At 36.4% G+C, this 14,663-nt stretch overlaps 1 protein-coding gene across 2 annotated transcripts in view; it reads left to right on the top strand.

Annotated features, from left to right (window-relative positions):
• Positions 1-2,422: 2,422 nt before the first annotated feature.
• EMB2777 (Sas10/U3 ribonucleoprotein (Utp) family protein) overlaps positions 2,423-14,663 on the top strand; it is an 84,606-nt gene continuing 72,365 nt past the window's right edge. For both annotated transcript variants that reach the window (XM_089795353.1, XM_089795352.1), the window contains exon 1: positions 2,423-2,619. In XM_089795353.1, coding sequence (XP_089651479.1) covers positions 2,496-2,619 — 124 coding nt within the window. In that variant the 5' untranslated portion in view covers positions 2,423-2,495. The remainder of the gene's footprint in view (positions 2,620-14,663) is intronic.

The raw sequence follows: 14,663 nt of genomic DNA, 5'->3' as shown, positions 1-14,663 counted from the left end.
TTAATTTTCTTGGGCAGAAATAACCCCAAACGTTTTTGGAAATAACTCCAACCAAGGAGAAAACAAACCGAAAATAATAATATTACTGCCACCCAATGGTTTGAATATGCTAAGAAACTTTATGAACAAGAGGGTGGAGTGGGACAACCACCTTTGGTCAATGATGATACAAATCTTTTCACTGTGCAAGAGAAGTTAGGTGGAGGTAAAGAAAAAGACCTTGTTGCGCTCCAAGTAGAATATCTGAAGTGGGGTATGAAAACTCTTGCACCGCACATCACTGAAATTTTCAACAAAATTTGTCAAGAAGGGTTTCCGAAAGATTGGACAATCAGCCTTGCAATACCACTTTTTAAGAGTGGTGATGTTAACAATCCCTCCAACTACAGGACTATAATGATCAATCCCCTCTTTGCTAAACTTTTTGGCAGCATGATAGAAACTAGGATCAGCAAATGGGCAAAAGAAAACCATAAACGTGCTAAAGGGCAAGCTAGTTTTAGGCCAAAGCACTCGACAATGGATCACTGTGTCACTTTGAGACACATTATTGAAAAATAATGAGAGAAAAAGGAAGAGGTATTTTGTTGCTTTGTCGACTTTAAAAAGGCTTTTGACACCGTCCCGAGAGACAAACTTTGGTTTAGGATGGAAGAATTGGGGATTCCTATGCATCTCAGAGCTGCTATTCATAGGATGTACGAAGAGGTGAAAGTTAAAATCAAAACTTCAGATGGCATTTCAGAATGTTTTAGGAGCGATATCAGGGTCAAACAGGGCTGCCCTTTATCTCCTACTTTGTTTGGTTTATATATTGACAAACTGGAAGAGTGGTTAAACATGCAAAAGGGTGAAGGCATTCAGCTAGGTGAATTTGTTATAAAGCTGCTCCTATATGCGGACGATCTCATTTTAATTGCCAAATCTGCCTATGGTTTGCAAGATCATCTATCTTCTCTTGAGAGCTTTTGTGGAATGGTGGGGATGTAGGTCAATATCAGCAAGACTAAGGTTATGATTTTCTCTAATAATAAAAAACAACACCAACATGAATTTTATTACACTGGAAGTGTTATTGAAGAAGTTGCGGAGTATAAATACTTTGGCATCGATTTCAACAAAAAACTAAGCTGGTCTAGCTGCAGGTATAAAAGGATATTAGGTGGGTGGAAGGCTTTTTATGCTCTTTAGAATAGGTGCCGTGAAGCAGAGTTGTGGGATTGGAAAACTATTCAAACCTTGTTCGGTCTTCTTGTGCTGCTAGTTGTTCTTTACGGGTGTAAATTATGGGCCAGCAACACTACTATAGCATAATGGAAACAAATCGAAAGAATCCAAAGGCGCTTGATCACAAGCAAGTTTAAAATCAAAAGCACTGTTCCCTATGATATCATGCTAAGTGAAATGGGGGCTGCTCCTATTGAGGCACTTGCTATGGTTTGCCTTCTAACTTATCTAAAAAGAATCGAAAAAATGGAAGAGGATAGATGGCCTAAAGTGGTCTTTAGTGACACACTATGTCAGCGAAAAAGGACATGGATGCAACAAAACATCAAATGGATGAGTAAATGGAATATTCAATTCAATATGTGCCCCACAAATAATAAAGAAATAAAGGTCTTTGTCATGGAGAAATTCTACAAGAGAAATTGGAGAAGCGAGATCGGAAGGAAGAAATTATATTATATAAATCAGTTAAACCCCGCTTGTGATCAACTCCAAAAAGCATACATAGGAGCCAACATTTCTTGGAGGGCTAAAATTCTTATTGCTCAGTTGAGAATCAACTCTCACCAACTTCGTTGTGAGACTGGACGTTGGAAGAGGCCAAAGGAGGCTTGGGAAGAATTTGCAGATTTTGCAATTCTGGGAAAGTGGAAACTGAACAGCACTTTATTTTGGAATGTGAAGCCTACAAGAGTAGTAGAGATAAATTTGCAGACACTATATGTGACAGTTCTTGGCATAACCTATTCAACGAAGAGTATATTGAGCAATTGGGTGGACTCATCATCATCCTACACAAGCAACGAACATTGTTACTTAAGTCTGCTTGAGTTGTCTTGCTGTCCCATAGGCTATTTTTAGCCTCGTGAACGTTAAAATTTTATCTATCTATCTATCTTATTAGTTTTTAGTTTTTAATGGAACTCAACAGTTCCATAAGTATTCCTGCTACGGTAGAAACTAATATTCCTGCTACGCCAAGAACTAATAATAATAAAAAAACATACTCGTCCGACATTTTTATTTTATTTATTTTTTAAGAAAAAAATCTCTAATACTTTTAACAGTCAAATCGAAATAAAGATATATAGTCCCGGCACAAATAATTCAAACCGCTTCTCCTCTAAACCCTAAATCCTGTCTACACACGCAACTCCAACACAAACAAAACATACTCGTCCAACATTTTTATTTTACACGTCGGACATTTTTATTTTACATTTTTCTGAATTTGCAGCGCAGCATTGTAAATTTCTACTCTGCCAGCAATGGGGCGAGGTAAGAACAAACAGAAACAGCAATTTAGCGGCAAAGCAGGAAAAAAAAGAGAAAAGCCACAAGGGGATATGAATGTTTTATCCGAGGAAGGCATGGACGATGAAGTTGACGTCTGTAAGTTCAAATTTGAAAACCAGTTTGCTTACTTGGCTTCAAGTTTTAATTTCAATTCTTATACCGTAACCCTAATTTTTTACAAAATGTCTAAGAATTATTGGACAAGATTGGATAGTTTGTTTTCGACAGTGGTCGGCAAGATTCATCATCAAGGTTTTAAGAAATTTTAGATTTTTTAGTTCAATCATTGGCAGTTCATAGAGTTTATGAAGCCAGCTCTAGGAAAATTTCACACGGAATGATTTCTAATGAATGTTTCGATACACGATCAATGATATTTCTTTCTGTACAATTTTTTTTCGAAGGATGCTCTATAAATAAAGTTGATGCGGAATCTTTGAGTCCTAATGCGAACCATACAATTAGGTGAAATGGGCATGTAATGTTAGACACACAAATAAACTAAGCAGATAGTATTGTAATTCAAGCAACGTTATCCTCTTAACTACCACAAATACAGTCTATGCCTTTCTTGTTTATCAGCTTGAAGTTGGCCATTGAAAGCTTTGGGTTGGCTAAATTGCTGTGTTGGGGTGAGGGGAGAGATAACTATATGGATGGGCAGCACTTAACTGTTTTGATTCTTCATTTCGGGTACACAGTGACGAAACTATGAGGGTTTATTCTTTGTAGCGCTGGGGTGATTCCTCTTGCAAATGGGTATAAGTTGTTGGGTACCATCCCCACTAGGGTTTTCTCTTAGCCAAGTTTTATTCGAAAACAAATCACAGTGTTATGAGTTCTTTATGGTTTTCTGCTTTACTTTGCTGTATTGCCATATGTGGATGTTTATGTTTAAGTTACAAAGTTGTAAATTGGTTTGAAAGTGTTGCAAGATTGATTCACCCAGTGTTGTTTGATTCTAACAATTGGTATTGGAGCTTAGATCCCTAGAAGAAGTCTTACAACTTGAGGAGGATCCTGATGGATGTAAGCAACTTACAAAGTAATTTTGATGCAACACTGGATGATTTGGCTAGAGCTAACATCAAAAAAGGAAAGACTAAAATTGAAGCTAAGAGAGATGTACGTGATTACATCAAGATACTAAAAGATTAGATTGATATTTCAAGGATAAAGAGGAAGGAACTTGTTGAGCAAATCAAAGAACCTAAATCAGATGAAGATGAGTTAGATTTGGTTGAGAAAATTCAGAAGGAGAATCAAACACCAAGACATGAATTTGATATCACTTCACTTCAGATGGCCAACAGGATTGAAGATGGAAAAACATAAAGAGAGGAACTTGAAGCAAATCTGAAAAGAAAGACAGATGAATGCATAGCTTAGAAAGGTAAAATTCGAACTTCAAGATTCAAGATCTAGTTATTAAGAACTTGAGAGATATACCAATATTGTCAAGGGTGAGCTTGTGGAAGCAAAGTTATAGCTTGAGATGTTTTACTCAAGGAGTGACAAACTCGATGAACATCTATAACAACAAATACCTAAAGGTGACATGAATAGATTTGAATATCATGATGGTGAATGTTCTAAAGAAGCAAATGAGAGACCAATGCAAGATCCTTTTCAATTAACTATTCAAAATCAAGGACCTAGAGAGCTAACAAAGAAGATCAAGAGAAGATGCTATGCATGCAACAAGTATGGACACATGAAGAACTGTAATGGTAACACTGATACTAAAGATTTTATTGTCTATTGTGTCAATTGTTTGCTTTATGGACATAAGTGACATGAATGCAAAGCTAGATCTAATTAGAGAACAAATGAAAGAACAAATGAAAGATCTAGTGTCAATGGAAGAAGATTTATTGGAAACATTGTCATATCTACGGGAGTCACATGGTACAAATGTAACAACTTTGGGCACATTGCTAGAAATTGCAGATTGCAAATGAATTAGGATTAACCAAGGTATGGAAATTCAGTTGTTACATGTTACAAGTGTAATAATCTAGGGCATACAATTAGATGCTGTAGATTCAATGGATTTGTGAATAATGTAAGAATGCCTAGTATCAGATAAGATAAATTTATTAATGTCTAACAAGAGACCACCAAAAGGATCTAAGGGACTGATACAACCAAAGAAGCGACGGATCATAGGTACACCAAATGGTGCTTGGAAAAGAGCAAGCAAGACAACAAAAGAAATAAAGGAACCAACACCAAGGCAAGGACTAGGGATCCTTCCTCTGCTGAAAGAAATCCAACATCGAAGGATATGGGCTAGGGCAAGAAGGAGTGTCACTAACGAGTAAAACTATTGTGGTGTCTCACAAATATGGAGTGACTAATGGTAGAGATACTGGATGTTGTTTCAACCCCCGTGCTAGAGACGAGGGTGAGAAAAAGGCGGTGATGAGCTAATCAAAGACCTATCTTTGGGGGAATAGGAGTTGTAGGATGTTGTCGCAGAGCTGTATAGTCTCGCGGAGGTAAAGTGCTATACACCTCTGATCCGTATAGCCAAAGAAAGTAGTCAGGGATTAGTACTCTCTGAATAAGCAATAAATCTCCCTCTTATCGCGTAGTAGGTGTGGCAACAAAAAATGAAGTGGGTCACTGTCTCAAACTTAGCCAAGGTGCATAGTTGATAGACCTGGTCTTCTTTGTCCAAGTGGTGATTGTTCTGTATTGGAGCTAGTGGGAGCTAACTCTGAAGGACCCCAGGGAGATGCGAAGGGCGTGGCACCAACGTTGAGACAACTAGCTCGGGCAAACAATAATCCCATCCTGAATTTCTAAGAATTGCTCAACATAAAAGGCCATCCTCAAGTATAATCCCCCACTAGGATTGCACCAAGTTGTGGTGATGTACTGTCTATGTATCAAGTTTGACATGTTCATTCAATTCTTGTTGTGAAGAGAGGAGGTGAGCGAGAGCGTCTAGTGAGAACTGAAGGGAGGCAGTCAATGTCGATCTTGATCAAGCTCAATTGGGAAGCAACTTGAGAATACCAACAATGGGCTTCGTAATTGCGACAAAGGAACAATAAGCCAAGTAAGAATATGTGAGTCGGTTGCCTCTGAAGTCTGCAAAGCCACGGATACGGTGAAGAAACCAAAATGAATAGTGACAATTAAAGAAGGAATAATATTGTTAATCACACTAACTATGAGAACATCAACATGACATTTGCGAAAGAGAGCAATGGTGGTAATGGGAAGGTTTGGAAAGAAAAGGAGCAAAATGTTATTGTAGAAAAGGGAGAATCAATGCCTAGCACTGAACACTTTTCATGAACCTAATTGGCTAACATAGCCTAAGGGGGAGTAATTAAGTAGAAAATACTAAGACCCTGAGTTTGCAGAGTTAAGCAGAGCAAGCTTAAAGTTAGGTATATCAGGATAGAGAGATTCAATATCTTTGTTCGCAGGTCTTAATATGGTGGTATGTGAGATTACTGTGAGTTTGTGTAGGCTCTGCTTATGCACTAGCTTTATGAAATGCGACCCAACACATTAATGACAAAGAAATTCGTAATGAGTGTTTCTTCACCATTTGAGTTGCTAGAGTTGGAAAAGAGCGAGCAGAAGGAGATTTGAGTGATTAAGCAAAGATTTCAAATGAATTTGTGCAAACCATACCTCGACGATGTCAAAAGGTATTTATTTGTTTTGCGAGCTTTGTTTGGAAGTGTTAAGTGTTCAATCTAGTTGGATAGACATGGATAAGCCACAAATTTGCAATGTTGAGGAGAGACCTAGGTATTTGTTTAAGAAACATCCATTTAAATCCATGGAAGACGACCTGCAGGGAGCATTTTTGTAAACTGCCGACAATGTTCTTCATGTTGAGGACATAAGAGCATATATTAACTGTAAGTATGAGGTAATTGGAAATGAAGACATTTGGGAAGATTTGGGAAGCATCTATAACGATGATAGGTCATTCGAAGATGAGTTCAAACACTTTGAAGAGTTTCAGGAGGTTGAATGGATAAAAAATGTACTTAGCAGGATTCATTATCATTTCTTTTGGCTTAGTGATCAATCAGTGAAAAATACCAAGGAATCGATCCATTTGGTATCTGGTTTAGATATTGTTGGTATAATTCCTATTGTGACTAGGCTTGTTAAGAAGGAAGTTGAGAAAAACACTGGCTCTAAGTGGGACAAGTGAGCAATGACCCTCATCGAAAAAGGATGACATGATGCGAGGTTAAGTTCTAAATTTCTTGGCTAGAAAATGTATTACAGTAGCATAAACAACTTAGTTTCAATTGGTTTGATTCAAACAACTTGCAAAATGGTAATTGAGCATGAGCACTATGATGTATGTGAAAACCTTAAGACAACAACTGTTAGAGAAATATTAGGAGGATCATGACAAATCACAAGCATTCAGATTTGGATCTCTAATACTACACCTATTCTTCCACATTATTCACAAATTCCCTAACATGGACCCACATGCTTGGAGAGATGACATCCCAATTGCAGTTTTAATCACAAAACATTATAGGATGCAACTTAAACCAATGATTGGTAGTGACTCGTTTGGTTTATTCAAAGGTTTTCAGAGGTAAATGAAGCAAAGGGTTAGAATTACTAAGCAAATAGTTGAAAAATATGTAGACAAATTGCTTTATGGTAGAAATTGACTATACAAGCTTGGAGGCAGCTGAACCAAGGGTTAAATGGATCCATCCCATGGCCTATGAGGTTGATCATGATATGTTAATGCAATATATTGAAGTAGTTCTAGCATCTGCTAGAGATCCTAACACTGTTAGATGGGGAACATACAAAGAGAAGCTTAGATAGGTAAGAGAAGAGCATAGTAAAGGCTCTAGGAAAATAAAGATAGATAAAATGGTTGATAAAATTGCAGATGTCTGCCCTTAGAAAGGAGCATGAAGAAGCAAAAAAAGCACAACTTGGTGAGCTTAGCACAAAGTAGATTATAGAAGATGTTCTTGATGATGTGCAATCACTTGAGGTACCAAATGTACCATCAGAAGTGGTTGTTGAGATTGAGGTAACACCTGTACCTAAGAGGGCTACAAGGAAGTCTAGCAAGTTGACTCCACTTGCTAAGATTGATAAATAGAGTGAACAACAACAACGAAGTCTTCTAGGACTCCTAGACCTAAGGCCAAAGTTCAAGGGCGAAGTTCGAAGAAGCCAAAGATTACAAAGACCATGGCAATTAAGAAAGAAAAAGAGAAACTTGTAACAATCGAGAAACCATAATCAAGGAGAAGAAAGAGGATGAAAAGAAAAAATGGAAGCCAAAAATGGAGGAAATAACTGGTAGAATTGAGGAGGAAGGAAAGATAGATCACTTGGAAAAGTACCACAATAGGCATGAAGAAAATGATTAGAAATTATTGGAAGATTTTGTCATTAAATATTTGTTGAACTTCATAAGGTGTTTGCTACAAATTAAGGGCAGTATTCCAGATGATCTGTATGATAAGTTGGATATAAGGAGACAATTAGCACTAGAAGAGGATAAGAGAATAAGGGAACATATATTGCACAATCTTTTTACCTTAGTAATAATTGATGAAATGAAAGATCTATTGAGTAGAGCTAGGAGTAAGATGAGAAACAATATTAGGATAGTGAAGATCATGGCATGATTATACGAGGAAATTGTAGAGGAAATAGAGAAAGCTATTGCAGAAGTTTTGGATGAAATTGACTACAAGAGTGCTTGCACCAAGACCTAAAGGTATAAATATTATAGAACAAAATGTCACACCATTAGAGGAAGCAAAAGATGTGAACCAATTCTTTAGCACAATTCAACAACTTGATTTTTTTGTATTAGTATACCTATTTCATTGGATCCCTCTCAGGAGGAAAAGGATAGAAATGCGTCTTTTTGGGCAATGTCATCTCTAATGATGACATCCATGAGATCATGCTTGAAGCTCAAAATGAGGCTTAAGAAATAAGCAAGGAAGAAAATCAAGAGGAGAGAGAAAATAAAGAAAAAGAAGACATAATGACAGAGGAAGAAATTAGAAGGTGATTAATGAAAAGGTAAAATTTCATTTATCACTATTTGGTCAGTAGATTAGAGTATAATTCAAACAATATGTCATTTTCCACAAGTTGCAGCAAGTAACATTGATCCTACTAATAAGGATAATGTTGCTATGGATTTGAGACGATAGTGAGGAAAGTGGAAAGTCTCACTGAGACTCCCACTACATCAGGGACGACGACATTGTTAGCAAGTTGTTTAAGCAAAGCACTTGCTAGCATGGATAAGGAAGGAGACTTAGAATCCTATGATGTAAATGCATTGATGAAGATATCCTTGATGGCCTTTGCTATGGCAAAGGAAAGATTGTAGAAGAAGACTGAAAAGAAGGCAAGGGTACTTAGCAGAGCCTTGAACAAATTTAGCAAAGTACTCCCTATGCAAATGACTTTTCAAAGTAATGGTGCCGTGGATAACATGGAGACAATACTTAATGATTATGATGCACATTTTTCATTACTGGAGCAAGCAAGCAAAGATAGGGTAGAGAAGGAATACAAAGTATAAATATTCACAAAGGTATGTGCTTCTATTGCAAATGATATCAAATTGATAGGTGAATACATCAAAGATATTAAGGTTTGTATCTATGAGGGCAAGAAAGTGAATATTCAGTAAGTGAGATCAGCTAAGCATGTAAAAGATGTCGATAAGTGTATAAAGGAAGAGGATGATAACTTAGATAAGCTAGCATCAATTTTTGAGAAGTTTGGTCAGAATGTTACAGATTTGATAAGTTTGTGAGTAAAGCGATGGACAAAATCACTATTCTTCAGAGAGAGAAGGACAAAGTTATTCTAAGATTTGCACTTTTAAGAAGCTTATTGACTCCTAAATTGAAGATTATGTAGATTGAGTTAGAATTGTTAGAGTTATCTAAGCAATTGTTGTGAGGTTTTCACACCATTGCCCCAATATTTTTTGGGGACCCCATTTTTTGATTGCGTCGGCAATAGTTTTTGAAGTTGTCCAAAAGTTTTTTTTGAGTTTTGAGAATTTTGAGCCTTGGACACCTTCGGGTCAAATGGGGAGAGCTTATTTTCACCCGGTTTCTCTTGATTTTCCAGAGCAACCAATTTCATCCTTGGGCCGAACAAAATTTCAACATGCAACATTTGGTAGGACAAAATTGTAAATTTGTACTTAGACGTTTTCTTTTGAAAATCCGGATATAATTGTGTAAATTTGAATAATCTTTCAAAAGGGAAATTTTGTTAGACTTGAGTTTTGGAAAATCTTAAATTTTTCTTTGGTGAAAATTTTAATTTTGTAGAAATGAGGCTAAATTGCAAAATCGATTTTTGACTCTAGAGGCAATTTTATTTTTGTCATAAAAAATCTAAAAGGCATAGCAAAATTGATTTGGATAAAATTGCAAAATTTGGTTTCAATAGATTAAAATTGCTTTGAAAACTTTTTGCCTTTAATGAAATTCGTAATTTAATATTGAAAAATGGCTTTTGGTTAGCCAAAATCCAATTTTAATGACATATTAATTACTAAATCTTCATTACATGAAAATATTTAACACATCTAAGGCATTATTTATTTTCTTGTTGCAATTTTCTTCCAAATGGCAATTTAAAAAGTTAATTTTCATCATGGCAAAATTAATTTTGGCTAAATATTTAATTGTGGGCCTGAATTAATTTTTGTTTTTTCTCCCCTCCAGGTCCAAGTCAGCTAGCTGGGAAGACATGTGGAGTTGGGTATAAGAGGAGATCCTTCCCCTTTTCTCCCTCATTCCTCATTCATTCTTTTCCATGCTTGGGCAAGTTTTCTTGTGAAGAGCAGATTTGGTGTTTGGTGAATTTGTTTCAAGCTAGATTTTCTCCTTATTGGGCCACTTTGCAAGGGCAGTTCAAATTTCTCCATTATTGGCGATTTTCCTTCTTGAGGGCAGATTTGGCCCTTGTCTTTGGCGATTTTTCTTAAGGGCAGATTTGGCCCTTGTCTTTAGCGATTTTTTTGGTGGGAAGGCAGATTTTTTTCATGGTGTTGGCAATTTTTTGAATTCTAATTTTTGCAAGGAGCTGCGATTTTTGCCCTAGGTTGGGCGATTTTATTTGTAGATGAATTACATGGTAAAATTCTGATTTGGAAGGGATTTGAAGTTCTTGAGGTTTGATCCTATCAAAAAGTCACTGTCTGGCTATTGGTTAAGGTGAATTTTAATCATTTAGAGTTGAAAGGGGTCCTTAAGCTGACATCCTTTTTTCGTTCTAGTCTAAGGATTGCTTCCCTTGGTTCTACTTGCCTTCTGGTCCACCACTCTACCATCTCGTAATAGGGTGACGAGATGGAGGATGTTAGTGCAAGTAAGAATCCCAAGCGGACAATCATTAAGAAAGACAAAGAGGATATGATGCCCAAAATACCTTTCTTTTCGAAAATGAAGCGAATAACCGACACCAATATTGGTACAGTGGACATGATATGGATGAAGGACAGACTAAAGGAAGGACAATCCCCTTTGGCAAAGAAGATATACAGAAGGCGGTTGCACATCACAGCCCAAGCGTTGATACTTCCATTACAACCATGATGAGCGACGTTGGGATAACACTTGATTTTGAAGATATCAGAGAAGGGGACATCAATGAAGCAAAGCTTGGATCGAGATTGGATGAGCTAGGAAAGGTTACTATCAAGAAGAGACATTTGAACACCCTTACCTCCCCCAATGCTTTTGTTGGATTCGCAAAAGATTATGAGAAGGATCATGAAAAGATACTACAAGCAGCAAGCAGCAAGTAGCGTGGTGAAGTCAGCGGAACTTAGGGCGAAGCACACACCTTGTCCTCCTATGGAAGAAGTAAACAAAAGGCTAGCTAAGTTCATTGCCTTAGCTAAGAAAATGAAAGAAAAGGGAAGATTTATATTAGAAGATCATTTGATGTAAGCCCAAGTGGCAATTCTCTTTCTTCTACAATAGGACGAGTGTCTATTTTTGATTGGCCACCATTTTGGTGCCTTCTCATTGGTTGCCACTTTTTGCACTTTTTTCATTGTTCCATTGATGAGGTGGTGGCTTCTCATTGGCTGATGGGGTGACAACCCTCAATAGGGTTTTGAGGATCCAATTTGGATCGTTGATCTTGTTTTGATCAACACTGTCCGTTGTATTTTTGGCCCCTATATAAGGCCATTTGCTCTCATTTGTAAAGGGTTGGAGAAATTGTTGCTAAGATAATGCCAAAATTCGCTATTTCTTTCTAATTGTTGTGACTTGCATGGTGATTAAGAGCCTTTGGTGTTATTGCATGTTTTCTACTTCCAAATAGTTAGAGTTAAATTTCTTTTCAAGTTGTTAAAGTTGGTTGCATTTCAAGTTGTTTAAGCAAGAGCAAAGTAGATGGATCGCTGTATGGTAGCATTACTAGATGTTTGATAGGGATCAATACTAGACCACTAGCATCCTAGCGGCTGGTTGGGAAGCCTTGTGTGATAAATTAGTTCATTTTCCTTTGAATCATTGCATCTGTGGAGGTGGGGCCGTTGGTTAGCCTTCATTAGGTTCGATCCCCGTCCATTTGCTAACCTTCCATTCATAGTAGGAGTAGAATAGTGAGTAGCTAAGTCGTCGAAGTCTAGAGGGGGAAGTTAGAGAAGTAAGTCAAGTATCAGAACACACCAATTGTAAGAACCATTCTCCTTCCACCACCATCACTTTCCCATCTACATCATCTAGCATTCACACTAAACCACCATCTCCATCATCCCACTAAAGTCCAAGTCATCCTCAACAATTTGCGTAAGGCCGCCTACATGATTACCAACGAATCATATCGATAAAACTGAGTGAGTATCCATAAGTGTAAGGAACATTGGAGTTGTTCTCATATCCCATGAGCAATAACTTTTCAAGAGAGGAATTGTATGTTTGATACTTCGTATCGGATATCCAATTACTAATATGTTATGTAAGTGATACAAAACTGGCATCAACAACAGTCATATGCATTATTTAGACCAACCGATTTGGAGGCACCCGGGATAGCCACATGTGCCTTATGTGGTGAGATTCAGGTGGCTGAGAACTTGAAGAAGTCATGAGACATTGATTTTGAAGCGTTGAAGGTGAATTTTGTGGATGTATTAAGATTTGTGTAGCATATTGTTGGCCTTGATGCAATTTTTTTGACTAGTATATAGCATTTTGTACCTCGGCTTTGCCATTGATGTCAAAGGGGGAGTAGTGTAGTGCAAAGTGAGGAGATATACAGTATAATGTATGGGGAAGTACAAATAGAGTATATATATCGTTTTAGTTGGAAGTCTTGATTTGGCATTGACACTTGGTCATTTTTCATTAAGTGTTGCCATCAATGGGAGATTGTTGGCAAGTGATCAATATTGAAGGCATAGATGTCATCGATGGCAACATATTCAATTGGTAAGATCGCTTAATCACATAATCAATTTTGATGGAAAACATTCATGAAAAATGCCTAAGTATAATGCAGGAAAGCAATATTCAAATGAACAATTTTGATCAGCGAGCACAAAATATGTATCAGATATGGCTATAATTTTGAATTATGGTAATATACAATGTATATGTACTGCATGTATGACTGCCTGTGTTTATATGTTGGTTGGCACATGTTTTATTGAGATAAAGTAAAACTGGTAGAGCATAACAACCATTCAGGAAATTATTTTGAGATCGCGCAAAATGGTTTGAGTAATTAAATTGTTTTACCAATTCAATTGCTTGGCATTGTAGGAATGATATCCTCGATGTTAACCCTTGGATAACATTGTGTAATATTTCATTTTGTAGTTTGTGCCACACGGTTTAATGAAGATTTTTTGCTAGCGAACTATACAAATAATTGTGAATGGTATAAAGGGATAATGGATTTCGTATGTGAGCATTGGTGTTGATGCTATGTTGGTGTTATGTTGGTTATATGCGAGCCTTGATGCTGGATCAGATCAGATGCGAGCTTCATTGCAGACTAATTAGGCATTGTGATGTCAGTATAGTCATTTTGATATTATAATTACTTTCTTTGTAATTGGACAGTGAGTTCTTATTAATTAGTTAACTTTTTTTTTGTAATACAACTCCTAATATGGTTGAGACCTTTAACATTGTCAAGTCCTCTAATAAGGATCAATGTACTAAATGTATGTAATGACTCCTAACAGAATTACCTTTCTAAATACAATTTGATAATAAATGATAATAAACATAAAATAAAAAGTAAATAAATATTATAATATAAAATGATGGAAATTAACTAAATCTAATGAAAAGTCAAGAGATATGTAATAAAGAGATGTGGCTTCTTCAAATTAAGATATAAAAGGAAGGAGAGTTCATTTGAAAGAAGAGTGAAGAAGAGAAGAAGATAGGACTAAAAGAAAGATTAATGGAAGGAGAAAAGAATGAGAATAAAATAAAAAAGGGACTTTTTCAAGAGGTTGAAATGATGAAAGGATGTGACTTTTCGAAAGGGCTGTAATTATCAATGGTTGCGACTCTTCAAAAATGTTTTAGTTATGAATCGTTGTAACTTTTTGCAAGGATTATGATTATGAAGGGTTGTGACTTTTCATAAGGACATAGATGAAAAATAAAACAAGATTTAACAAACAAGAACTTATGATTATGGAATAAAAGATAATTTAGATTGGAATCATTTGAAAATAGAATAAGATAGATTGGTTTCAATTCATATTAATAAAATGTGATGGCATTCAAGGGAAATATAGGGGATTTGATAGGCAAATCCTATAGAGCTTAAGGAATACCTTTTAAGGAAGATGACTAATAATCGAAGGTCGTTTGTAAACCACAAGGGGTCCTCCCAGAGGGTTATGAATCCCAACTTGAATATAGTTTCAAGGAAAACAAGAATAATCGAGGACCATTCTCTAGAACACATGGGATCCTCCTAGAGGGTTAGGAAGCCTGATTTGAAGGAATCCTTAAAGACTGTATAAACAAATAAATATCTAAATATTAATTATTATAATTAAATTTAATAGTTTTTACTAACAAATCTTTGTAGGTTAATCTCATTGTGAAACAACTAAAGGAAGGGGTATATTATAGATGGGCTTT

Source organism: Cupressus sempervirens, chromosome 8 (genome assembly GCF_028749045.1).
Source record: "Cupressus sempervirens isolate cs-2001-9-10 chromosome 8, ASM2874904v1, whole genome shotgun sequence".
Classification (NCBI taxonomy): domain Eukaryota; kingdom Viridiplantae; phylum Streptophyta; class Pinopsida; order Cupressales; family Cupressaceae; genus Cupressus; species Cupressus sempervirens.
Note: the sequence above shows the minus strand (reverse complement) of the source record. Positions and strands in the feature narration are given on the sequence as shown.